The following is a 27,534-nucleotide window of genomic DNA, read 5'->3' as shown; positions in this document are numbered from 1 at the left end:
ATCCACGATCCTCGGAGTTGCACTGGCGGCAGTCTAGACGCTAGTACAGCCGTCGTCCTGTCCTAATGTGGTTTTATGTCAAATGCTCGTTCATTTTCAAGACGAGCTCGTTCGCATCGCTCAATCACGTCCTGGTTGAAGTTCGTTTGCTACGCTTAATCACCTTTAGGTTGGAGCTCGTTCGCTACGCTCACTCACCTTTTGGTTGCAGCTGTTGTCATGAATGAAAAAAAAAAATAGTGCTGCACCATGTTGGTAAATCTAAGTTATTCACTTTTTAATGCTATTGAACATCACTAATCAAATTGTTTAGTTGAACCATAGATAAAACAGGATTATGTTTTATCATAGATAAAACATACTCCTTCTATGATTATACCAATCCGAGGAGTACTGAGATATATGTGCCTCTGATTTTATACATTTCTTGTGAGAGCGCTGGCAATACTGCAATTTTGTACTGTTTTGGTTTTAACAGAAAAAAGTAAATGACAAGAATAATATTATGTCAATAACAACAGCTGCTGATAGTGATTACTTACTGTCATTAGTGATAGCTGCTAAGTTTACTAGCTAACTAAACTAAACCATAGACAAAATAGAATACTAAACTAAGAAAACTCAATAACTCTACTCTAAAATCTAGTGTAGGCTATGTAAATGTTAATTTGTAGAGTGTCTGCCAAATAACTTAATAAAACATTCAAATTTCACCTATCAACCAAACATAATGTGCAAAGTTATTCTCAATTCTTATTAGGCCTAGGGCTTAATTCACTATTTTTTTCACCCTACTAAGCTAACATTATATCCACCAAAAGATTTGAAAAGACCTTATAATAAGTTTTACGTTATATTTGTGTAAAAAAGCCCAAGTTTTTTAAAAACCTGTAATGCAGCCTGAAGATGCAAGATATATTAAACGGTGAGTTGTAATAATACAGGCTTAACTTAGCATTGGGTACACTTCCATATCTGTTGGCACAAACAACCGAATCAAAAATATCGATCGATATATCAATTATTCGATATATTGTTTGGTTAGTTACGTAAGGTTAACCAAACGATATATCAAACTAAACAATCGAATAATCAATCTTACTCATTCGGTTGTTTGTGCCAACAGATATGAAAGTGTACCCTTAGCATTTATTTTAATAACTTAGGGACCTTTAATTCAAAACAATTTAATAAAGCCCTGAATCGAAACATTAAGGTTAGGCCCTAATGGATAACTTAACTTAAGTTAGTTTCAATCAATATTAGCATAGCCCAGTTAAAATACGGTACCCAAGGTATTAAGCAAGTGTTTTTTAAGAAAAAAATATTGTGTTAACAATTAATTGAATATTCTTACTTTCTGTTCTTAACCTACCAGCAATAAACTACTAACGTCCTTTCCCATATAACAAATTCTCTGTATATTGTTGTGTTAGCCTAACTTATTGTCAGTGTTGCTTTTGTTTTTTATAAAGAAATATAAAAAAATAAACCTAACTTACTGTCAAGTTAGTACCGGTAACTTTTTTAAGGATTTAATGGTAGGTCTAATAAACGTTTTTTGTCCCAACAGACGAGTGCGTTCAGGCTCAATTGATGTCCATCCAACAGAGACAGCCCTTATTGTCAATTATGAGTTGGAAGCGATTATTTTAGGGGAATGTGGAGAACCAATGGTCAGCGAGAAAAAGGTAAGAAACAGGCTAGGGCCTAAAACTTATGCAATTAGTTTTATAAATCTTAAAACCAGGTAAGAAAGCGAGAAAAGGCTTACTAAGTTACTGGATGTTGGAAGTGAAACATTCCAGAAGATGCAAAATTATTTCATCCCGAAGATCCTTGATTATTGTTTAGGCTTAGCCTATATGAAGAAAATAAGATTGCATTCTTTACCCTTACAGGTCCAAACCAGTTTATTTTTGCTTCCTGTTTTGAGTTTGGAAAAAATAGCCCATTCGTTGTATTAAAATAATAAATAAGCTTTGGCTCTTAACAACTTGTTAAGTGAATGGGCCGTCCACGAGTCCTAACATTTGCATAATAGACCTATGTTGTATATCGTAGGAGTGTCAGAAGATAATACGACTCAAAAGGCTGGATGCTGCAACTGACTGTGCAGCCTTGGCTAAGGAAGTCGTTCAAAAATGTACTCTCATTCATCCTTCAAAAACTGCTGAAGTTGAACATCTTATTTATTACTTGCAGAGCCGTAAAGACAATGCTTTTACAGGTAATACCAATTCATTTTTGCTCCAATACGTGTTGTGTTTAGAAAATAAATCAGTCAAGTGAGAAAACATTATTATAATTACTGCAGGTACGGTAGGCCTACTAACTTATATAAGTACCGGTATGATGCTGTGTTTGCTTTCCAAGACTGGTTATAAAAATTACCTATTTCTCTTTTATGTCCAATAGGCTATAATTATTTTCTTAATACTTTGTCTTGGCGACTAAAAATGAAGTTAAGCCCACTCAAAACCTTTTTGAGCTGAAACATATTTACATGCTTATGGCTGTAGAAACATATTATAGACTTCCCGGACAAACGTGTCTCATGGCATAGAATATCAAAAATATTAAGAATTAACAAATTTTGATTTCTGGCACTTTTTATCTAGCCTACATTTTTACTGTAAATGAACATAAGTTTACAAGATTAATTCTTTGTGCATAAATATATTTTTTTTACCAAAAAATTTATGCAGTTAGCTGTTATATCCACTTCCTGTAAATTGATACAAATTGTGGATATAGCCCAATCTAAACCTGTTTTAAAATAAAGGTTAAAAATTACCTAACTGTAATGTTAATTTACTGTTTACGATTTTACTATGGAAGACAACATTGTACGGTAAATTTGAACAAGGTTTAATCATGAAAGATGACCAAAAAGTCTGATTGTGGTTGTAGAATTGGCAGATAATAGGTTAGTAACATAAGCTTACTACATGCATTTAACAATCAACTCTGTGCTATAGTATGTTTGTACTGGTTCCAGAGAGTATGGAGAGTTGCATGGAGAAGGACTCTGGTAGTGAGAGTCCCTCGCCAGCCCCCACCCCTAGTGGCCAGCCTGCTAGCTTCACTATGATAGAGAGCTACATGGAGCTGCTGTACGAGGACTTACCTGACAAGACGAAGGGCTCGGCTCTCATACTGGAATTGGCTAAGGACCCAAATAACCTTGAGGACTTGGCAAGCAGTGGTGAGTTTTTAAACACAATATTACATGAAATTAACACAAAAAACAAACAAAGAAGTACCATCTCAACGCCAGTTGACTATTGTTTTTCCTTTTCTTGATTGTCGTTATTTTATATCTGTTCGGACAAAATATCTTATGTTATTGAAAATTTCTTGTTTAAGGACATTCTTCACCAGAACCAAGAAAAATCCCTTTTACTCGTTCATTGCTCAGCAAACGTGCACAGACAATTGGATTGTCTACAGGTGAAGTGAGCAGCCCATTAATCACGAAGTGATAACAGTACCCAAAGGCAAAAGAATTATAACCAAAAATGACATTTACATGGTTTTGAATTTATGGTAATCCAAAAATTGTTACAATGATTAGTTCTGATATTACAATGTAGTAGCAATAATAATTTTTAATAACTCTTATATTAATTAACTGAAATAGGTGGACTACTTAGGGGTAGTCAATCATCCTAAATAATTTACTTAGCTTTTCATTCAAGCTGCTATGTTTGTTACAGACTTGTTCTACTTCTTCAGCGCTTTTAAATATTTTTCATTACTAAATCTTTTTCCCCCAGAAGCAGTTCTAAGCGCGCTCGCTCGAGTGTTGAGAGAAGATTGGAAGAAAAATTTGGAACTAAGCACCAACATTGTGTACACGTTTTTCTGCTTCTCGACATTCAGTCAGTTTCATCCCATAATTCAACAGTACAAGGTAAGAGTAGCTTAACTGTAAAACCAAACATTTAATTGCTCTGGTTAGTGAGAGAATTTGGTTCCTTGGATTAACTTACTTGGAAAAATATTAATAAAGAAAGAATGCTTAGTTTAGGAGATTCTATCATGTATCTATAGACTTGGCGTTCAAATGGTTCCATAATCTGAATATGCATAGTTGGCAAGATGTACTGACCTATACTAGGCCTATGTATTTACATTTTTATTTAGGTTTTAGGAAACATCCCTATTCAGAAATAGCTATCATCATAGTATTCATTGTAAAATCTGGGGCCGGCACCATTTTATAAGATTTTTATAAAATTTGGATTAAAACCTGACGCTAAAAACTGACGCTCTTATTGATGTTCCTACGATTTGTTCATTAGTCTCCGTTCTCTCAAACTCTCTACACTTAAAACTGGGACCTCCATAATTCGAATTTGATTTATCTGACCTCTATAATTCAAACTCTCTATATTTCAAACTTCCTATAGGCCTAGTTCGAAATATATTGTCTTTCCTCTGAAATTAGAATTAGCGAGGTTCTACTGTAGATAGACAAACACCTAAATATTATATATATTCAAGTTTATGATTACTTGTTAACTTGCTGTTGAGGGTTTACCCTGACTTATTGCTTTATCGCTAGATTTACTTATTTAAACCTTTTCAGTTTTTAGCAAGATTCCCACTATAGAAAATAAGCTGCCACCATAGCTGGTAACCTCCCGACCCATGATTTCATGGGCCCAGAGAAAAAAAGAATTTAGAGATTACATACCGGTACATCTATATAAAAACCTTAAATGTAATCAAAATACATATTTTGCATGCAGGTGGGATCCTTGTGTCTGGAGATAATCGAGTATGAGTTGAATCGCTATGCACAACTACGCAAGGAGGTGGAGAGTCGAGGTAGTTCAGCTCCTCTTCCTGCGCCTGTGTCTCGGCTGCCGCTGCCTCGTAGTGCACGGCGACCTATCAAACCTTCTGCGGACGACAAGAAAAAGATTCCTAAAGGTAAGTGAAGAAAATTTGTCTCAGTAGAGTTTGAAAGTTATAGATCATTTTATTTGACCAATTCTAAGCAAAATATAACCATCATAAATTTTGGTAGGCCTAATTTGCTATTATCCGGAGGCCACCTTTATACAGCGTGCTGCGGCCTTATTAAGGGTGGTCTCCGGTTAATATCAAAGTACCTAAAGTTTCACTTAAATAATCACCAATAATTGTAAGGGGTTTTGAATTTCTATTTCTTGAATACAGCACTTACATTTTATATTTCAGAAAAAGTGGAAGAACCAGTTATGAATGTTAGGAAGCTGGCCACTCTGGCGAAGAAGCAAGATCAGCTGCTTAGAGGTAAATATGAATTGATATTACTTCTCAATACATTTACTTTTGTGATAATGTAGTATGTAGTCCAAATACTGTAATTTAGGCTGTTTTTGACACACTCAGTCCTGCGGTGATGTAAAAACTCTTGAGACTTTATACTTTTAATACTTTTTAATTGAAATGGTGACTATACCAAGGTAGGTATTTTAAACCAAGTATGAATGGAGATGAGTGTAGGATGAGTGGTGAGGTCTTGTAGTCTTGTTAATAACTATGGCAGACATGTTCCTTAGACAAGACTGTTAATTAATAGCCCATACATCCAATGGCAACTAAGAGACCTACAGTAAAATGTGCTGAAAGAAACCCCATACTACTGAGTGTCAAAAGGAGAAGAGTCTAAAATCTTTTACACAGCATAGTTTTGGGAAACCATTTTTAGGTAAATCAGTTTCAAGCAGGGGTATTTAGGGCACTGTGTTGGTTACAGTGCAACCAAACCTAACATAAATGTAGCCTATGTATGTTTAAAAGTGTAGCCTTATTGCTCTCAATTTTCTCAATATCGGTAAAAGTAATAAGCGTTGATTTTATTGAATATTGTGAAGAAAGAAAAGTATTTGAAATTCAAGTTTAGTTTGTGATTCAATGTTAGTCTTAGTAATCACCTTTACAATCTTTTTCAGTACTGGTAACATGATTTAAATTTAAATTTAAAAAAGTCGTGCGTATTATTTATGATTTGAGAATTGTAGCTGTAGTTTAAATTAATCATCTCTAACAAATACGACATATTTTTAACCAAGCCATACTGGAAACCCATCTTGTTGTGCACTGTACCCTAAACATCGGTGTTTTGTTTTCAGTTTGCTTTTATCTACTGCTGAACTTGGCTGAAAATATGAAAGTTGAGGATAAAATGAGGAGAAGGAACCTAGTTGGTTTGCTTGTGACGTCGTTGGAAAGAAGCACCCAAGAACTGCTCGTCTTGGTCGCGTCGTTTCTACTCAAACTTTCTGTTTATAAAGAAAACAAAGATGAAATGGTAAGTGCTGAATTTTTAGTTTAAGGATTGACCTAATCACACATAATCGTACTAGGCCTAGCTGTAGTGCGAGATAATGATTTGGAGTTTAGTGAGGGGAAGTTATGTTGTAAGTAAACCTAGTGTTCATCCCAAAATGTAAAATGTCTTTGTTTACGGAAAGGATTGTACAACTTAGATATTTTTTTTGGATTTGTAGTTATATAAAATATCATACATTCTATAGTCAAAATAAGTATAATTGGTGTGACATTAAAGTTACTGTTCTCTACTGTTACATTTATATGATTTTTTGGCCCTAAAGTCTTTGGTTAGGTCAATGTGTACGTTATGATTAAGAGTCATTTTTGAGCTGTTTAAAATGTTTCATCCATTCACCCATACAGTTGTGTAGTAGGTTTTTGTCCACAGGCGAATCTAAATGTGATTGAAAAGCTACCGAAACTGTTGCTGATGAAGGACAAGAACCTTGAACTTGTCACTCTGAATCTTCTCTTCAATCTGTCTTTTGACTCCAACTTGAGGGAGAAGATGGTTAGAGTTGGTTTCCTGCCAAAGTTGGTCAGCATGCTGGGTAGGTTTACAAATAGTATACCATTAATGTACCTGATATTGCGCAAATTTAGACTTGATTATCAACTCAAGTTTCCTTGTACATTTTCATTAAAAAAATCCATACTTAATTTATTCCCAAACATAAATCTAAAAATTTGTTGAATTTGTTGAGTTTGTTTGTCTTTTAGTAGTTGAAAAATTATGTAATATCTTGCAAATATTTTGAAAAAAAATTGCATTACCCATGGGACATTGGTTTTATTATTGAAGTGTGGTTTACCATAGAGGTTGAGGATTAGAATCCTGACTCATCAGGTCTGGTTCACACTTATGAGGAGTTCACCTGCCTGTGGGAGTGGCGAATGACTTGGGTGGAAGTTGACTAAAATGGTTGGATTTGTTGTGAATTACACCTAAAATCAGGCATTTTGTTTCCCTATTATGCATACTTACTCTATGTGTCCACACACTGGCGTTCCAAGGGGGCTATAGGGGCTTCCTCCCTCTGAACCCTGGGAAAATAAATGTCAACATACGTTTCTTCCTAAAAACATAACAGAGATTTTTGGACACATTATAGACTTTAAAAATGGCTTTAGAAAGTCACCAAATGGCTTTAAAAATACCATTTGCGGGGGAGGACCCCTGGACCCCCCCCTTCTTTCTCCGGGGTTGTAAAACACCCCTTGGTAGCCCCTCCCTTGCCAAGGTACTAGAAACGCCACTGATCACACAAGCTCATTTTAGAGGAATTTGTATTTTTCTATTCGCAACATAAAGGAAATTGTTATGAATATAGGTGTTATTGAACCTATTATCAATTGCTGGAAGTTTTTTTTTATATATATTTAGATCTGAAGATGTCAATTTAATTTCAGGCGATGAAGAGCAGCAAGTAAACGTTGTTGTGTTGAAACTTCTATACCATCTCAGTCTGGACGACAGAGTCAAAGCGATGTTCGCCTACACTGATTGCATTCCTAAGGTAGAAAATTATTTTGATTATCAACAAAATCACTGAATTCTTTGTTTGAAGTTCATTGTTGGTGATGGTGAGTTAATGTTGTTCAAAGGTTTATTGCGGACATTTTCCATCACGAAAGTAAAAAACAATACACAACGTTTCGGGATCTGGAATCTGATCCCGTCTTCAGGTGAAAAAACTTAACTAACACATTACAACTAACAATACACAAACGCCCAACCTAAGTTGGAATACACTACCGAGGGTAGTAGTCAAAAGTCAAGTCATGATACAACATGCAATTAATAACAAATCACAAAACACTATAATCTATAAAAGGTTTACGTACAAAAAACTCACACAATGGAACACTAACAACACCGTACGCTATGACTCCACCAATGAAACTGAACCAACATGGCTGACCAATCGGAAACACGGAGACAACAGAAATGGCTTCCGGTCCCTGGAAAAGTAAAACCAACAGAATGGCGGAGCGATGTACGATGCCGCAAGATGGGTGTTAATTATGTTTATTCCTATCACGAGTTTTACTACGAGTTAACATAACGTGCGAATTTTGAGGAGAACTCGTTATTTCCCTATTTATTGTACAATTAAGTTCCCTATCCTTTAGTTCCTTGTTCAAAATGGGCAGCCAAAGTGGCCTTATTTCAACCGATGACTGACTGATTGGTTGGTCTGCTAATTTAATGTATGAGGCTTCAATGAGTTTACGTTTGAAAAAATGAGGTTCCTTATGGACAATTTTTGCCTCTTCAAAATTCATACGATGATTTTCGGACCAGCAATGATGAGCGATCTTAGATTTTTCCACTAAACCTTTTTTGGTGTTTTCTCTGTGTTCTTTGATTCTAATGTTCAATGGTCTTTTTGTCTCGCCATAGTAAGGCCTGGAACAATCATTGCAATTTATTCTGTAAACACAGTTTTTAGTATCCTGAGTGTCATTTTTGGGTTTTGTTTTGACGAGACTCTGCCTAAGTGTGTTTCGTGTCCTAAATGCTGTTTGCACATTAAATTTCCTAGCAACCCTTCTGATCTTTTCCGACAGTCCTGACACATACGGGATTGACATGTGGACGAGTTTTTCCTTACGATTTTGTAAAGGTTCACGCGTAGCCCTATCTTTCTTGCATTTGTTTATAATGGATCGAGGGTATCCGTTACTAGCCAAATCCTGTTCTACTTTCTTAATTTCATCCTTTAACTCATCCTGATTGGAGCAAATGCTCTTAGCCCTGTCAAACAGAGAGTAAGCAACCCCCTCCTTGACAGAAATTTGGTGGTTTGATTGAAAGTTTAGATACTGCCCTGTGTGTGTCTTTTTTCTATAAACAGATGTTCTAAGACTGTTCAAATGCTTTTCTACGCACACGTCCAAAAAGGGGAGTTTGTTTTGTGATTCCACCTCCATGGTTAGTTTTATGGAGGATGAAACGCTATTAAGATGCTCTAAAAACTCATTCAATTTATCATCTCCATGAGGGAAAACCACGAAAGTGTCATCGACATATCTCCACCATATCCTCGGTTTGAGCCGAGCTGAAGCCAAAGCTTTTTGCTCAAACTCCTCCATAAAGATGTTGGCAAAGATAGGTGACAATGGTGACCCCGTGGCCATACCCTCATCTTGACGGTATAATTTACCCTCTAATTGGAAATAGTTACATTGAGTACACAACTCCAAAAGTTCCATTATGACGTTAACAGGGAGTTTAGTTCTGTTTGCTAAAGTATCGTCGTTTGTGAGACGATTCTCAATTATTTTTAGGGTTTCCGAAACGGGGACATTCGTAAACAGACTTTCAACATCGAAGCTGACCAGCTTGTCAGTATCAGCCAGTACGATAGATTTAGACTTTTCTACAAAATCTTTGGAGTTTTTGATAAACGAATCAGTGTTTCCTACTAAAGGCTTTAAAATGTCCAGAAGGACTTTAGACAATTCCCTACAAGCAGAATCACGGGAGCTAACTATTGGTCTCAGAGGAACGTTAGGTTTGTGGATCTTAGGTCACGTCGTCTTAGGTCTTAGGTGGACGTTAGGTTAGTGGAAAAGGTCAGAAGGGTTGCTAGGAAATTTAATGTGCAAACAGCATTTAGGACACAAAACACACTTAGGCAGAGTCTCGTCAAAACAAAACCCAAAAATGACACTCAGGATACTAAAAACTGTGTTTACAGAATAAATTGCAATGATTGTTCCAGGCCTTACTATGGCGAGACAAAAAGACCATTGAACATTAGAATCAAAGAACACAGAGAAAACACCAAAAAAGGTTTAGTGGAAAAATCTAAGATCGCTCATCATCGTATGAATTTTGAAGAGGCAAAAATTGTCCATAAGGAACCTCATTTTTTCAAACGTAAACTCATTGAAGCCTCATACATTAAATTAGCAGACCAACCAATCAGTCAGTCATCGGTTGAAATCAGGCCACTTTGGCTACCCATTTTGAACAAGGAACTAAAGGATAGGGAACTTAATTGTTCAATAAATAGGGAAATAACGAGTTCTCCTCAAAATTCGCACGTTATGTTAACTCGTAGTAAAACTCGTGATAGGAATAAACATAATTAACACCCATCTTGCGGCATCGTACATCGCTCCGCCATTCTGTTGGTTTTACTTTTCCAGGGACCGGAAGCCATTTCTGTTGTCTCCGTGTTTCCGATTGGTCAGCCATGTTGGTTCAGTTTCATTGGTGGAGTCATAGCGTACGGTGTTGTTAGTGTTCCATTGTGTGAGTTTTTTGTACGTAAACCTTTTATAGATTATAGTGTTTTGTGATTTGTTATTAATTGCATGTTGTATCATGACTTGACTTTTGACTACTACCCTCGGTAGTGTATTCCAACTTAGGTTGGGCGTTTGTGTATTGTTAGTTGTAATGTGTTAGTTAAGTTTTTTCACCTGAAGACGGGATCAGATTCCAGATCCCGAAACATTGTGTATTGTTTTTTACTTTCGTGATGGAAAATGTCCGCAATAAACCTTTGAACAACAAAATCACTGAAGTTTAGGCATAAAAATGTTGTAGTTAAACTTTTATGTCATAGAAATTTTATTTGAAAAACAATTAATAAAACAAATTATTTTTTTGTTTCTTGCATAACTTTTAGTATTTTAAACCAATTTTTCAGAGATGGAGAAACTTTTGTTATAAGTAAAGTTGTTAGACCAAAGACTGTGATTGTAATATTTTGAATGTTTGACTTGAATCTCAATTCTGATTAACTAACCTAAACAAAATTAGTCCTACTTTTTATCAAAGGTATTCAAATAGCACAGTAAATAAAATTAGTCTTTAATTTTTTTCTTGTTGAGAATTTTTTCTCTGCTTTCTTTTGCTATCATTAGATACTTTTCCATGATATTTATAATTACTTTATCACTGCCAATTACTTTATATTCACAACTTTACCACTGTTGATATTTGATGAAACATTACATTAATGTGACTTTCTTTTTTCAACAAATCTAAATTCCCATTCAGGTTGTTTTTACTTTTCAAAAGTAATATGTTTGGAAAAATTTAAATGTTGACATTTTTTAGCTTATTAAAATAATTCCCTTATTTGGTTAAATTTTCAATGACGGTGGCTTCAATAAAAATTTTTTGTGCTTATCACTTCATGACTATTATTTATCAAAGATGGCTTCAACATTTTGTGGTATATTTGGATTCCATTGTGCTCTGAATAGCAGATCGCTATCGGCTATTTTTTTGGCTACTTTTGATAAATGTTGTATTTTATGTTGTGTGTAAACTCCCTTATCATTTCTTACGTTTTATAAACAAAACCGATCAAAACCCTTATGGTTTCCAATTAGTTGTGACTTCCCAAGGCGTATAGTGTTATTTTTTCAGAAGTTATTTTTTGTGTCATACCACAGATAATTTGATTGGCGTTTAAGAATATAAACATTTATAAACTGACATAGTAGTAATTCCTGGTAATCTAGTAGATTGAGATGACAATGATGTGGTGGCCAATATTTAAGTCGAGAATCAGCTGTCCTTTTTCAAGGCACTAACACTTTTTCACTGAAAATGGACTTTGCATTGTGTCCTAAACATCCACGAAAACATCACCTACAAGGTCGTCCCCGTCCCCTGATGATTAGGACTTAATAGTCTTAGGAATAAAGTACAAAGAAACTGACATCGTGTAGGTCTACCTCAACAGTAACCCTTAGGTTTTGAATCTACTATCAGCATAAGATGTGTTCTTTTATGTGACAGGTGGTGGGAACAATGGTGGGCCAGGAGCCGGGAGAAGAAGTTCACACACTTTCTGTTGCGCTAATGGTGAACCTTGCGCTGCACGGACGCTGCGCTGCGCAACTACTGGAGGGAAACAACCTGCAGTACCTGATAGAGTGTGCGTTCCACCATCAGAGCAGCATCATCGTCAAGATATTGCGCAATGCTTCTGTGCACGACAACACCAAACATCTCTTCATTGTGAGTATCCAGTTGTGATTGTCGCCTAGGTTTGATACAGTTGGAGGATAATGAATTATTTTGAAGAGGGTGGAATTTAGCTACCTTACCTGAGAAAATTATAGTCCTGGTAGGTGGAATAGACAAATTAATTATCACATCACATTACACTGATATTTAGTCTTAATACAGGACTCCTTCAGAGAGTAGGTTGAAAAAATAGAAGACAATTTCTCTTCAATCTACTCTCTGAAGGAGTAATCATGAGGGATGTTCAAATTTTGTCGAGATAGCGGGAGATGATCACAAATGTGCTGCGATAAGCGTAATGATTATGATAAATGCACACTATGCCGAATTTGTGATTACTAAAGCTAATACTGTTTTTCTACTTGCAACCATACGATACATTGGTTAAATAAAACACTAGGAATAAATAACTAATTTTATTGAATATAAAAGATTTATCACATTCTCCATCAGTTTGTGAAACTCAAGTTTTACCTGCAAAAATCCCTAAAATCCTTATAAACCTTACTATAAAAATGTAGTGTGGCTTAGTATTAATAGTTTAATTAGGTACTTTGGTGAGTCGGAGGCTAAGTCGTTAGCACGAAGGGCTGCAGGCCTAAGGCAGCCATGTCATGGGTTCGGATCCTATTACCTGCCACTACTTATTATCGGCACACATCACCCTTGTACTGTACCGGTCACCCTTACTTTGTCGGATATGTTCCACGCACAGGTTCATAGCCTATATGTATGGACAAAAGAAAGGTTAAAATAGGCAGCCAAAAATTTTGATTTATTTTAAACCAAACTGAAAACTGATAAAACAAAAAACAAGCTGATAAAAATTGAATCCTACACGTCGCTATATTTTGTCCAGCTCTTCATCTATCTACAGATATCCTCTCTAAAACACTTAAAACTTCAACTTGCACAATTACTAAGGGAAATTCTCATATAACAATTGAAGGGCCTAAGCATTTGTATGTTTTGCACAGGACTTTGTGGGAGACTTGGCCAATGTGGTGGCGACTCAGCCGAGCGACGACTTCACCTTGGAGTGTGTGGGACTGTTGGCCAACCTGACTCTGGCAGAACTAGACTACAGCACACTGCTACAACAGTACAACCTGGTGTCATGGATCACTAGACAACTAGTGCCTGGCAACACACCTGATGATCTGGTGTTAGAGGTAAATTCCTACTGAGCATTCGAACTACAGTAGACACTGGATAGTCCAGTACGTTTGGGATAGGGGTAGCGGATTTCTACCCCCGGATATTTACCCCCATGAAAAAACGCCTACGTCATTTTGACGTCACGAGGGGCGGGGCCTATACACGATCGAGAAACAGCCCGCGACTGGAAATCTACCCCCGGACATCCACCCCCAGACATCTACCCCCAGACATCTACAGCCGGATATCTACCCCCAGACATTTACCCCCGGACATCTACCCCCAGACATCTACCCCCGGACATCTACCCCTGGACATCTACCCCCGGAAATCTACCCCCGGAAATCTACCCCCGTAGTCAGCTACGCTACGTATCGGCCAGGATGCATTGTTGTAATTAATTTTATTAATTGGTTTATGTAAATAAAAATAAACGGCTCTTCGGTTACTCATTAGCTTCTAATATCCAGTATAAAGCATGCGATATGTCGTTGTCATGTTTAACATGTACATCGAATAGGTACAGTATTTTACATATTTGATTTACGTAGCTAAATAAGGTTATAACAAATAACATTTATCTTATATTGGAATTAAAACAACTACAAGAATATGCAGTTTAAAAAAAACTAGGTATTCTGAAATCAATATGTTTTTTTTATAAATATGCTATTATGAATATGCTTTCTTATTATTTACTTTCAAATATTTTTGATGATATCATCGTTTTGGTGACACACCTGTTGCGTTGACTGTTGTGTTGGTAACGACTTGGGGTATATTATTGCCCAAGAAAAATGAAGTATTTTTTGAGTTTTCGTTTTACAAGAAAAAAAATAATTTGCATAATAAGCTAATGAATAACCGAAGAGCCGTTGACTTACATAAACCAATTAATGAAATCAATTACAACAATGCATCTTGGCCGATACGTAGCGTAGCTGACCATGGGGGTAGATTTCCGGGGGTAGATGTCCGGGGGTAGATGTCCGGGGGTAGATGTTCGGGGGTAGATATCCGGGGGTAGATGTCCGGGGGTAGATTTCCAGTCGCGGGCTGTTTCTCGACCGTGTATAGGCCCCGCCCCTCGTGACGTCAAAATGACGTAGGCGTTTTTTCATGGGGGTAAATATCCGGGGGTAGAATTCCGGCGACCCTTGGGATATCCCGCATTTCTTTGGTGTCTAAATGTTGTGAGAATAGGTTAAATGTAGCTATCATAGAGTCAAAAGACTATTACTAACGTGTTGAATTAATTTGTCATGTTTAGTTTTGATTTTCAGTAAGTTTGAATTTTGTTCATTGCCCCTTATTGCATGAATCCTATCAAAATAAAGCCGATTTGCCATACTCAGTTGAACATTTTCGGTGCGCTCGAATTAGGCTAATGCCTCCTACCTCCTATTGCATGAAGCTTATCAAACACTCTCTAAACTCTGCCAATCACGATCCAAAGGGTTACTTCACTAAGTATTGAAAAAACCCCAGGGGTAGCTATACCTAAAACCATCTCGCACTGAAAGTAGGGTTAATTTTTTAGCTTTTCATGTGCTTTGAAATAGAGTATTAGAGACTGTTGGCTAAACTGATACTGGAAGAACTAAAAAAATTTGGATGAACATCGAAGAAACCAACTGTGTACATAATTGTATGGTCCCAATAAGATCATATACAATGCTGAGGCTGAATTTCTTTCCTCATGTAGTGTTGAAGATTGCAAACAGTCAGTAATCCTAGCATCTATACAGTTGTCGATGTGTGATGGATGATATTGATATAAATATTGTATTGCAGGTGATTATGCTGGTGTCCACAGCTGCCTTGGATGAGTCATGTGCATCTCTGCTGTGTAAGGCAGACATACTGCTAGGTCTCATAGAGCTGCTTAAAGGTTGGTGGCTTAAACCTCTCTTGGTTCATCTATACTATTGTAGTGAAATGCTCGTTGAAAAAAATCAGGATGATTGAAGTTAGTTGTATTGTGTACACTATGTCGTTATCATGAAATTGAGACAGACACAAAATGCAGTTTATCTCTTTTGGGTGGAAATGGGGAAAATCCTGTTTGTACAATTTTGGTGATGGAAACAGGCTTGTAATGTTGTAACATTTCAGGCAAAACTCTTCTAGTGAGATGATTATTTGTATGGGGGTGGCGGAATTGTACCCCCCTGGAATTGTACCCCCTGCTGGTTTGTGACGTCACGATGACGTCTCATTTTCTCGACCAAAACGGCGTGTACGGGCTGGAATTGTACCCCCCTCATAAAAATTTGATATTGTTATGCACGAGTGGTTTGATTAAATCCACTGGCATCTAAAAAACTGTACGGACCGGAATTGTACCCCCCTGGAATTGTACCCCCTCAGTTAGAACTCACTTTTATTTGACCAGTGTACGGGGTGGAATTGTACCCCCCTGGAATTGTACCCCCCGTCAGTCTAGCCCTTCTTATAGGACCGGAATTGTACCCCCCTGGAATTGTACCCCCTGGTCACGGCAGAAGAAGATGTACGGCCCGGAATTGTACCCCCTGGAATTGTACCCCCCCCCCATTTAACCGAGGAGCTTGTCTATTATGATTACCAACTAAAATTAAAACAATAGTTATGTTGGATATTAGAGGGGAATCACACGAATGTTAAATGAAGCAAGTTACCCGACACCTAATGAATTGCTTGTTGTAAAAGGATACTCTAAGAAACTGCAAATTAAGGCCATTCAGAGTAACGTGCGAGAGGCCTAACAGACTTATTTTTACGTTATTCATTAATATTTTCTTAACCTTCCCAAGTACTAACTGTTCATGGGTTAGCTTAAATTCACAAAGGTTAAAACTTTGACAAACTGTGAACTACTTTGTACCAGACACCTACATTCGGTCGGGACCACGTAAGTTTGCAGTTGAGGGAGGAGCCTATTTACCATATGGTTTTGAATGGACCAATGAGAACCGTGCGGTGTTGCCAAATCTAATAGTACCAGCTGATTTGATAATATTGCTTAGTATATAATAATATTGCTTAGTATATAATAATATTGCTTGTCACCAATGGCTGAATGCTTGTGTAATGAGTACGCAGTTCGGGAATTCAGTGCATTTTTGAGACCAAATCGGTTATGAGATGACCGGAAACCCTGTAACTCACTTACTTGTGAGCGATTTGTTGCTTTACGAAGAATCATTACCGAAGGTCATGGCTCTTACAATAATCCCTATATCTTCGGGCCTGCATTGCTGTTTGCTTAATAGCCTCTTAGAAAAAGCGTTGACCTATGATGTGTACTGTGATTGTGGCTTCGTCTTGTGTATTTTCAAAGTTTGAAGGAGATTAAAAGTTAAATTTTATGATCAGGTTTTATGTTATTAGATAATAGTGTATAAAAAGTATTACAGTAAAAACAAACTAAGCAATAATGCATTCAAGTTGTTCATGGTTTAAGGAAAATAAAACAATATACAGCCCAAGGCGAAGTAAAGTGGCGAAGCCAGATTTTTGGATAATCTCTTCACAATTATAGTTCCTTGGTACAATCACTATATTCTGTACAGGTTTGAAAATCCAACATATGTCACTGTAGAAGGCATTCTCTACTACTTCATTTTCATAATACCAATTACAGTAGGTTTATCGAGTGGGTGGGGGGTACAATTCCAGCCCGTACACAAGCCAAGCTAGCTGTCCAAGAGGGGGGTACAATTCCGGGGGGTACAATTCCACCCCGTACACATTTGGCTTTCTGATGGGGGGTACAATTCCAGGGGGGTACAATTCCACCCCGTACATAAATATTTTGATGTTGGCAGGGGGTACAATTCCGGGGGGTACAATTCCAGGGGGGTACAATTCCGGGCCGTACATCTCCTGCTCTTTTTACTTTCTCCCCCTATACCATAGTATATGGAGAAAGTATTGTTTTCGTCAAAATTTTCGAGTTTGAGTTTTGAGTGGATATATTCGTTTTGGGTCCCCCTCGACCCAAAAAAGTGGTTTTCGAAGTGATGTCTGTGTGTGTGTGTGTGTGTGTGTGTGTGTGTGTGTGTGTGTGTGTCTGTGTGTCTGGATGTGTACAGAGCTAGAGACTACACCTGTGGTCCGATTTCGATGAAATTTGGTATGTAGGTTCTAATCCATGGTATCTCCAGGCGTTTTTTTCATTTTTTTGAAATTTTGATTTTTAATGGGGATTTTCCCATAAAAACCCATAAAAAACCGGAAAAATCGGATTTTCTCAAAAATGGCCCGAACGATTTTGATAAAAATTTAGTATGTTGTAGCCCTTTAAATTCTGAACAAAATGGTACAAATCCCATTTCTGTAAAAATTACGGTTCAAAAGTTATGGTAAATTATGTTATTTTCCCATAAAAACCCCATAAAATAACGAAAAATAGGGTTTTAGACAAAGATCCGGTTTTGATTTAACATAGTATGTTATGGTCCTTACAATTTTGATAGTTTTTTTTCACTTTTTAGAAATTTTTATTTTTAATGGGGGTTTTCCCATAAAACCCCATAAAATAACGGAAAAATAGGATTTTCCCAAAATTGGCCTAAACGATTTTGATAAAAATTTTGTATGTTATAGTCCTTTATATTCTGAACAAAATGGTACAAATCCCATTTCTGTAAAAATTACGATTCAATAGTTATTGTAAATTATGTTATTTTCCCATAAAAACCCCATAAAATAACGGAAAATCAGATTTCCCCAAAATTGGCCCGACCGATTTTGATAACAATTTAGTATGTTATAGTCCTTTAAATTCTGAAGAAAATTGTACAAATCCCATTTCCGTATATTTACTCTCACCGCTTACACATGATAAAGGTTATTGACAAACTTATGGGAGAAAGTATGTGTCAGAATGCTGATACCGTTTATTTATCTAAATATATAAAAGGCAAAGCCCTCACTGACACACTCACTCACTCACTCATCACTAATTCTCCCACTTCCCATTTACCTAGGAGGCTGAAATTTGGTACACCGATTCTTTAGGCATTAAATAGGAAAACTAAGTTGTTTTTATTCTGATCGGACTCTCGGGCTCCGCCCCAGTGGCTCTGGAGTTTCCCATGTTAACCTTATGATTTTTCATATTTAAAAGGAATTAATGAATCTTATCAGCTGTTTCAATTAAACAAGTTGGTTCTGTTCTATGATGTTCAATAGCTTTAAAGTTACAAGGATTGCCAACAGGGTGCAGCACTATTATTATTTTTTTAATTTATGACAACAGCTAATTTGCAACCAAAAGGTGAGTGAGCGTAGCGAACGAACTTCAACCTGGAGGCGAGTTAACGTAGCGAACGAGCTAACCTGAAGGCAAGTGAGCGCAGCGAACGAGCTCCAACCTAAAGGTGAGTGAGCATAGCGAACGCACTTCAACCAGGACGTTCGCGTTTGAGTCATGCGAACGAGCTCATCTTGAAAATTAAGAAGTTAAACGGGGCAAAGCCCGCGGGTACAGCTAGTATCTAATATAATTATCCGGTTCACTGATCACTTGCCCACATTAAATAGATTAGATTTCGTTAAAATCAAAGTGTACGGGGTGGAATTGTACCCCCTCTAGGCGTGACGTCAAAATGACGTCAACGATCTCCGGGGGGTACAATTCCAGGGGGGTACAATTCCGGCGACCCTTTGCATGTATATGTTTTAAACAACTTTAACAAAAAGAAATTGTTCTTAATACTGCATTTTATTCTTTTAAAGAGCTATATTAAATTAAGTAACGTGAATGCTGTTCAACTATTCTAAACCTATTCTACAAACTATTCTTAAAAAAGAGAAAAAGAAAAAAAACATTATCTGAAATGTATTGGGTTAGTTTTATTTTAAGTTTGGACTGCTGTGACACTACTTATTGTATGTTATGTACATGAACAAATAAAGACGATTTGAATTTCAACACGTTCGCTGCGGCCCACCAATAAGGCGTAGCCCTAGAGTGGCGCAGCGTCCAGCGAACCCGTTTGGCTTTCAAATATTTCGGTCTGACTAATAGCAAATGACGTGCGGTGATGTTCTGTGTTACGACAAGAGTCGACGTAGTTTGCTGAAACACCCACAGATAGCAGCACTGACCGGAACTAACCGGTCCCATTGTATTGCCAATTGGAGGGAGAAAGACGGGACAAAAAGTTGATTTCTAAGCTTGCCAGAAGAGGATTTCACGGGAAATTTACTACCAACCTACACCACAATAAAGCACCTATTCCTAGCTAAACCCAGACATAAAATACACTTTCTTCCCGGTGTGTTACTGCGCAGAAATTAAATGGAATGTGGGCGATTTCGACACTCACGGGTGAGCGTTCAGGGTGGCAGAAAGGAACTAGAGCACTCACCGGTGAGTGGCCAGCAGCAAATGTGTTAATCTGCAGCAAAAAATAAGTCGAATCACTCTTTTAATTAGGGCAATCTTAAATGCCAGATTCGTCTCATTATAGTTATAGACGTTTCAAATAATTGAACAATAACACTTACAGTCGGGACCACATAAGTTTGCAGTTGGTGGCAGCCAATCACAAGACAAGGCTAGTGTGACGGTGCCACATCGCCAATGACAACACTAATTAAAATATACAAAGCAATATTTTGAAATCAGCTGGTATTATTAGATTTGGCAACACCGCACCGTTCTCATTGGTCCATTCAAAACCATATAGTAAATAGGCTCCTCCCTCAACTGCAAACTTATGTGGTCCCGACTTTAGTATTTGTTTTCAGCTAAGCAAGAAGATGATGAGATCGTCTTACAGATTGTTTACGTGTTTTACCAAATCGCCCGACATGCTACTACTAGAGACTACTTGATTAGAGAGACGGGTATCCTTTTAATCTTTTATCAAACTTTAAATTTATGAAACCAACAAATATGTGGTTATTGGTGTTGTACAGTGATAAATGAATACCATAATGAACATTTTAGAAGATTTTATTTCATTAACAAACAATTCAACATCATAAGAAAGAATAAATTTGAGCTGGTAATGAAACAGATTAGGTGTGGGCATTAAATCATTGTTCTTGAATCAAAATATAATAATACATTTGTGTTCTCTCGTTTTTATGTTTATCCTTAATGCACAATGTCAGAAGCCCCGGCATATTTGATCGACTTGATGCACGACAAGAACGAAAACATCAGAAAAGTGTGTGACGCTTGCTTGGAAATTATCAAGGTGGGAAATCTACTGTTCTATTTAATATTATTTATTATTGGAATATTACAAAAAGCTTAAGGCTTGCTCTCTATTACTGGAAAAGTCAAGGCTATTGATGCATGATAAAATTATGTTTTATTGATAAAGACGTGTTAGTAGCTCTAGGATGGGTTAAGTTTGCAAAAAATTAATTTTACTTGAGAAAATACTCTAAATTATAAGTTAGATTTAGAATTGTGGTTGTATTGGGTCAAAATAAAAAAATGTTTTTTATTTTATACTAGACATCATGTTTTGACACATTGTTTATGGTTAAAAACTGTTTAGTCACCTCTAATTTAGTAGATTCAATTGCAGTAATTGATCTTAAAGAGGATCCAAGATGAAATATCATCTGCAAATATAATTAGTGTAGGCCTACTGGTTGGCTCAGTTAATGCAAATATGAAGTTCTTTTACAAAGTATATAAACAAAATGGGTCCCAAAATAGATCCCTGCTAGACACCATTGAACTAAGTCTGATTTTTGTCCTCTGTATCCAATTTTTCTGGAATAAAATTGTTCCACAAATCAATTCTAGTGCGGATGTTTGTATAGGAATGTGATGAGGTGTGGGCAGAGAAGATCAAGACGGAACAGTTTGAATGGCACAACTCTCACTGGCTGTCTATGGTAGACAACAAGGCTCTAGACTCTGTGTTGGGAGACGACAGTGATATACTGCCTCACTACGATTTGCTGCAACAGTCTTTGCTGCTACGAACTGGTGAGATCTTTAGAATAGGTGAAATATTTCATTGTCTCTATTAACCTTTGTTTAAGCACTACTGAGGCAAGTATCAATGGAGAACCGTATCGTCTCCTAAAAGTTGGCATTCTAACACAGCACGATGATATGGTCCAACCCAGAAGAAGACGAGTAGGCCTATACATCTTGTTAGAACGACCGCAGTTTAGAAGTATGCATTTTTCATTGCTAAAGAATATAATCAGATGAATTGATTCTTTTTTCTTCCTGAATTCAATCATGTTGATCGATGTACCTCTTTCTGATTACAGTAGAGTCATACATATTTTATCATGTTTTGATTTCTATTACAAGTTGACAACCGTGGTTCCGATCTTGTTCGTCTATTGTTTTGCTGTATTTCTCAAACAAATCTATGTTTCAGGCTCTCAGTCGTCTCTCAACGGTGATGATATAGAAATAGTTTCAAACCATCCACAATCCGATGAAGGCAGTAGACCCATCAGTGGGTAAGTTAATTGTCAGTGTTATATGATAAGGTGTTTTTGGGTGACTTTTTGTATCAGTGATTTTTTTTTTTAATTTATCAGTATTAAGTAGTAATTATTTTCAGCACTGTACACAAATTGTCAAACATTTAATCTACTTTACACAAAACACACACTTGGAACAATTAACATTTGAAATATTTACAGCTGTTCAAATATTAAGTAAACAGTTAAGTCTGGGTAGCTAGGTTGCAGTGCTTGAAATCAGAAGGTCAACAGTCCCAACCCGAGCAAAGTCATTAACATTTTTATCATTCAAAACATAATCCTGCAATCCTTGATCATTGGGTTTTAAATAAATTGTCCTGACCACACAACAGCTAATTTAAGACAGTAACAAAGATACAAAATCATCCATTTCATTTTGGATTAAACTACGTCTTGATTGCTCCCCCGTCTTATAAAGTTATATAAGGGAAATCACAGTATTTTCATAAACATGGTAGAAGATCATAGTGTTTTAGCATTGACTATTCGCATAGATAAAACATACTCCCTTAGTAGATTTCCCATCCTTATGGAACAGCTGAAGCCAATTTTACTGTTAGTTCTGTCCGGTGTACTGTAGAGTGTAGATGTCGTTTTTCTTTACAATTCGTTTATTGTTATTTCAGTAATTTAAAACCTTGTTTAACCAAATAAAACTATCTAATCATAAACAATAACTTGTCTACCAGCTATATAACCAAACAGTGAGGCACAAATAATGAGAAACGAACCCTAAAATAATAGAAACAAAAAGTAAACAAAACACGACATCTACAGTACACCGGACTGAACTAACAATAAAATTGGCTTCAGCTGTTCCACAAGGATGGAAAATCTACTAAGGGAGTATGTTTTATCTATGCTATTGGACACTGAAACAGACATCTCATATATTTATTAATTTTTTATCAAAAAAGAACATAGTTGTGCGAGTAAGTCACAGAATGCGCTTTTGTCTAAAATTATATTGCCTACCTTATTTTTGGTAGCTGACATAGTGGATGGGTCATAACGGTTGATATAGCTCACAAGAAGTTGTTTTGTCAGTTTGACTTGGTAATAAGTTCATGTATTCTACAGAAATAAGTAACTAACATCAGCACAATCTATCGGTAGCTCACACCAACTACGAAGATTTTCATTTTAAAACTGGCGACAACTTTAATATGGAGATGAAATGTCTGGTTGTATCAAGGTCACACTAAAAAAAACAGGCCGTAATGCTCGTCTAGCATGACGTCACGATAGAAGACGGCAATGACGTATTTTTGCCGTTTGTGATCAGCTGCTTGTTTTCATCTTTTCATGGAAAACAAAAATATAATTAAAAATTATATATAATATAATTATATATAATAATAATTATAATAATTATATATATATTAAAATATAATTAATTACGTCATTGCCGTCTTCTATCGTGACGTCATGATTGACGAGCATTACGGCCTGTTTTTTTTAGTGTGGCCTTGGTTGTATCAATAGTCAGAGGTTTAAGTAAGTATTTAGCAAAGACCACAAAATGTGTGGGCTGTGCTCTAATGCAAGTTTGTAATTATTTCAGATACGCGTCGTCAGAGCTAGACGATGTTCTGTTGAAGAGGACCAGAGAAGAGAGTCAGGAAGATGTTCTCAACAATGCTCTACGTAACTTGGTCATATCTGAAGACAATATGGACGACGACGCCAAGTACTTTCACATACAACAAAGTAGTTAAGTCTGGGGATTGAACCACGATATCACATTGAGTGAAACTCAATGTTTAGGAACTTAAAATGTATATCTCTAAAGAGTACTTTAAACTCGCTGGTTTGCTTTACATTATATCAATATTTAAATGAAATGACTGTCAAAAATGCTGTCTCAAACGATAAAGTCAATGAGAATTATTTTTGAACGATTTAAGCTATTTTATTAGTTGAATTTATGATAGAAGCGCAACGTATTTGGAAAGTAAAATGAAATTTATACATTCACATTCCATATTACAAAAGACTTGTGCCATAAGAATGTGGCAATCACGAGATTTTGTGTTGATTAACACATTTTGATCTGAGGCTACTCGCTGTATTTTTTATTACATTTTTTGAGCTTTTTGTACTTTTTTTGAGATTATTAATTTTTTACACATACTTTATTGTGCACTTCAAATAATTTTGTTTTAAAACAAATAAATGAAGTAGTGTACGAACCTCGTAGTTTATCATTTTGTGATATAGTTACTGTTGTATCTAGTCATTAAAAGAGTTAACTTTATTTTTCAAGTTTCTCTAGATATTTATCGTTTTGTTTGCTTTTTTAATAAATCTATTTGATCTCCGTTGCTTGTTTACTAAGTACCCTCCATCAGAATGTAAACTTTTAAAAATCTTGTAAAGGTCTCTAAAACACTTCATATATTTAAATTTAAACAACAATACTTACAACTCAGCAACTAGGTCTTTTCAATCCACCATTTTAATGCCATGGAGTATATTTTATGTTTAGTACCAGGAGACCGAGCTTTGCTCGGATTGAATTAAACATTGAATAAGTTAATTAGCTAAATTAACACTTTTACCAAAACCCCGGTCTGACAGGCCCACGGGAATTTTCAAAAACGCATGTTGGCAACACTGTTTACTTGAGGGATTCCATTCCCACAATACCTTCCCCCCTTTTCCTCCCCTTCCTGTTGATATATTGTTTGTTCGTTTTGTGTGGATGCTGTTGTGATCTTGACAGGTCGTCTGCTCATAATATGCCCGTCTCAGAAGCACAGTGTTAGTGTATTTTAAAGCGGGGTCTCACAGGCCAAGGTTTATGTGTTTCTAAGCGGGTTCCATTATTTTCAAATGGGGTCTAACAGACCCAGATGAGCACATTTTATATGATACAAAGAAACACATTTTAATACACCTTTATAAATACATAGATGCGATAAAAATAACCTGTATCAGCTGTTTTTATTACAATAAAAGGTTTAATTTACCTGTATCCGTCAAGTGATCCTGGTTTGTAGTTAATTGACTACAGCCGTTTCATGTTGTAAAAACACATCTTCAGGTCAAACGTATATACATTGATTTAATCCATGGAATGGTCGTCAAGGTTTAAAGTTAACAAAAATGACACATACACGTACACGAAAACATTAAAACATAAATTGGCCAACACAAAAATATGAAAAACGCGTGATAGGCATCGGACACGTACGGCGCCACTAGAAGGTAGGTCATGACTGTCGTGTGCCGGAAGTGATAGCCCCCCACCATCAGCTGTTATCTATTGTGGTCTAAGATGCGTATGGCGGCATTGTAAACAATGTTCGACTCGAATGAGAGTTTTTCATTTAAGATGTTATCAGGCTGTTTTTTTGAAGCCAAGTTGTGGTTGGAGTTAATCAAATGGTTGGAAAATGCCGACTTAGAGGAAATTTTAGGCAGGTGTTCTTTGAATCGGGTGGTAAATGATCGTGACGTCTGGCCTATGTAGAAGCTTGGGCAGTCGTTGCAAGACAATTTATAGACTCCGGTTTTATTGAATTGTTGTCTACCCCTTCTCGTTGGTATCTTGATTTTAGCATCGAGTCAAGTCTATTTGACGTCTTGAATGCTACAACGATGTTACTTTTTGTCATCTCGCTTCTTAAGGTGTTATTAAGAACAACGCCATACTCAGCACTGACGTATTTTTTATTATTCTCCCCATCCAAACTCGGTCTGGTTGTGTTGGAGTGTTTTTTAATGAGTTTATCGATTAAGGAAGGTTTGTAACCGTTGGAAACAGCAATGTACTTTAATATGCAAACCTCATTCTTGTAATCAGTAATGTTGAGGGGAATGGACAATAGGCGGTGGACATAACTATTATAAGCGGCAATCTTGTGGCTGTATGGATGGTGTGAAGATGCGTGTATTGTCTGATCAGTTGTGGTCGGTTTCCGGTATATCTTAAATTGCAAACTATTTTCGTTCTTTGTAATAGTGACGTCCAAGAAATTTATTGAATTGTTGTTTTCGGTTTGTAGAGTGAAGCTTATGTTGGGATGGATACTGTTTAGGAATGTTCCAAATAGTTTTAACTGTCTCTCGTTGCCATCAAACAAGATCAAAGTGTCATCGACATATCGGCAGTAAAATGACAACTTGTTTTTATGCCGGTTATTATCTGACCATAGGTGCTGATTTTCGAAATGGTTCAAAAATATCTCAGACATGAGGCTGGAAAGGGGGGAGCCCATTGCCAAACCTTTATTTTGAATGTAATAACTATTCTCGAACATAAAATAGTTTTGTTTTAATACACAGCTGACTAGATTCATTAATTCATTTTTGGCTTCTTTCTGTAATTTAGAATGCTTCTCTAAATTATTCCTTAGAATATTTATTGTTTCATCAACAGGTACATTAGTGTATAAATTCACTATGTCAAACGATGCAATAGTATGTGATTTTTTAAGCCTGATATTTTGAACTCTTTGTACTAGATCAACTGTATTTTTGATGCTGTGATTATTTTCAAGGACTATTTCATTTCTAATGATTTTATCTAATTTCTTAGTGATGTTGTAGGCAGGGGAAGGTCTAAAATTGACTAACGGTCTCACAGGAACATTGGGTTTATGTATTTTTGGTAACCCTTGTAAAATTGGTGGTTGGGGGTTGGTGACCTTTGTGTATCTTATTTCGTCTTTGGACAATAGATTAGTAGATAGAGAAATTAATTTATTTATTTCCATTGAGAATGATATAGTGGGATTGTGGCGTAGTTCATCAATATTATTATTTGTGATAAAGTCGTGGACTTTGTTTACATAGTCATCTTTACTAAGGACAACTAAACAGTTCCCCTTATCGGCTTTTGTGATAAGAGCGTTGCTTTGTTGCAGCTTGTCCCTTATGTTTGCTGCAACTTGTTTCAATGACCTGTACTTAGACAAATACTTTATTCTAGATGTTGGGTTGTTGATTGTTTTCTTTACTTTATTGGAAATCATCACTCTAGTTGTATCTCGTGCTTCGGTTGTTTTTAAATATTTTATTGCTGTTTCGGCATTGAATAACTCGGATATTAGGCTATTTTTACGGTCATTTGGGAAGTTAAAATTTAATCCTTTATTTAAAAGATTGAGCTCTGCATCCGAAAATGTGATGTCGGTTTTGTTTATCACTCTAGGGTGAAAAACATGATTGCATTTAAAAAAAAACATGAAAAACATGAAAAAACAGCCTGATAACATCTTAAATGAAAAACTCTCATTCGAGTCGAACATTGTTTACAATGCCGCCATACGCATCTTAGACCACAATAGATAACAGCTGATGGTGGGGGGCTATCACTTCCGGCACACGACAGTCATGACCTACCTTCTAGCGGCGCCGTACGTGTCCGATGCCTATCACGCGTTTTTCATATTTTTGTGTTGGCCAATTTATGTTTTAATGTTTTCGTGTACGTGTATGTGTCATTTTTGTTAACTTTAAACCTTGATGACCATTCCATGGATTAAATCAATGTATATACGTTTGACCTGAAGATGTGTTTTTACAACATGAAACGGCTGTAGTCAATTAACTACAAACCAGGATCACTTGACGGATAC

At 36.4% G+C, this 27,534-nt stretch overlaps 1 protein-coding gene across 1 annotated transcript; it reads left to right on the top strand.

Moving 5' to 3' along the window:
- Positions 1-560: 560 nt before the first annotated feature.
- LOC129001388 (kinesin-associated protein 3) lies at positions 561-24,270 on the top strand. Its single transcript, XM_054428639.1, has 18 exons — positions 561-925; positions 1,574-1,691; positions 2,065-2,230; positions 3,002-3,208; positions 3,780-3,916; positions 4,758-4,941; positions 5,212-5,286; positions 6,129-6,307; positions 6,719-6,881; positions 7,741-7,847; positions 12,098-12,319; positions 13,306-13,500; positions 15,281-15,377; positions 20,228-20,326; positions 20,597-20,682; positions 21,263-21,431; positions 21,838-21,922; positions 23,514-24,270. The coding sequence occupies exons 1-18, from the start codon at positions 894-896 to the stop codon at positions 23,665-23,667; spliced, it is 2,475 nt and encodes an 824-aa protein (XP_054284614.1). The 5' UTR covers positions 561-893; the 3' UTR covers positions 23,668-24,270.
- The last annotated feature ends 3,264 nt before the right edge of the window (positions 24,271-27,534 follow it).

This window comes from Macrosteles quadrilineatus, unplaced genomic scaffold (assembly GCF_028750875.1).
Source record: "Macrosteles quadrilineatus isolate MER2022 unplaced genomic scaffold, UCM_ALF_1.0 Scaffold_8__2_contigs__length_117827958, whole genome shotgun sequence".
Classification (NCBI taxonomy): domain Eukaryota; kingdom Metazoa; phylum Arthropoda; class Insecta; order Hemiptera; family Cicadellidae; genus Macrosteles; species Macrosteles quadrilineatus.
This window is presented reverse-complemented; position numbering and strand designations above follow the sequence as displayed.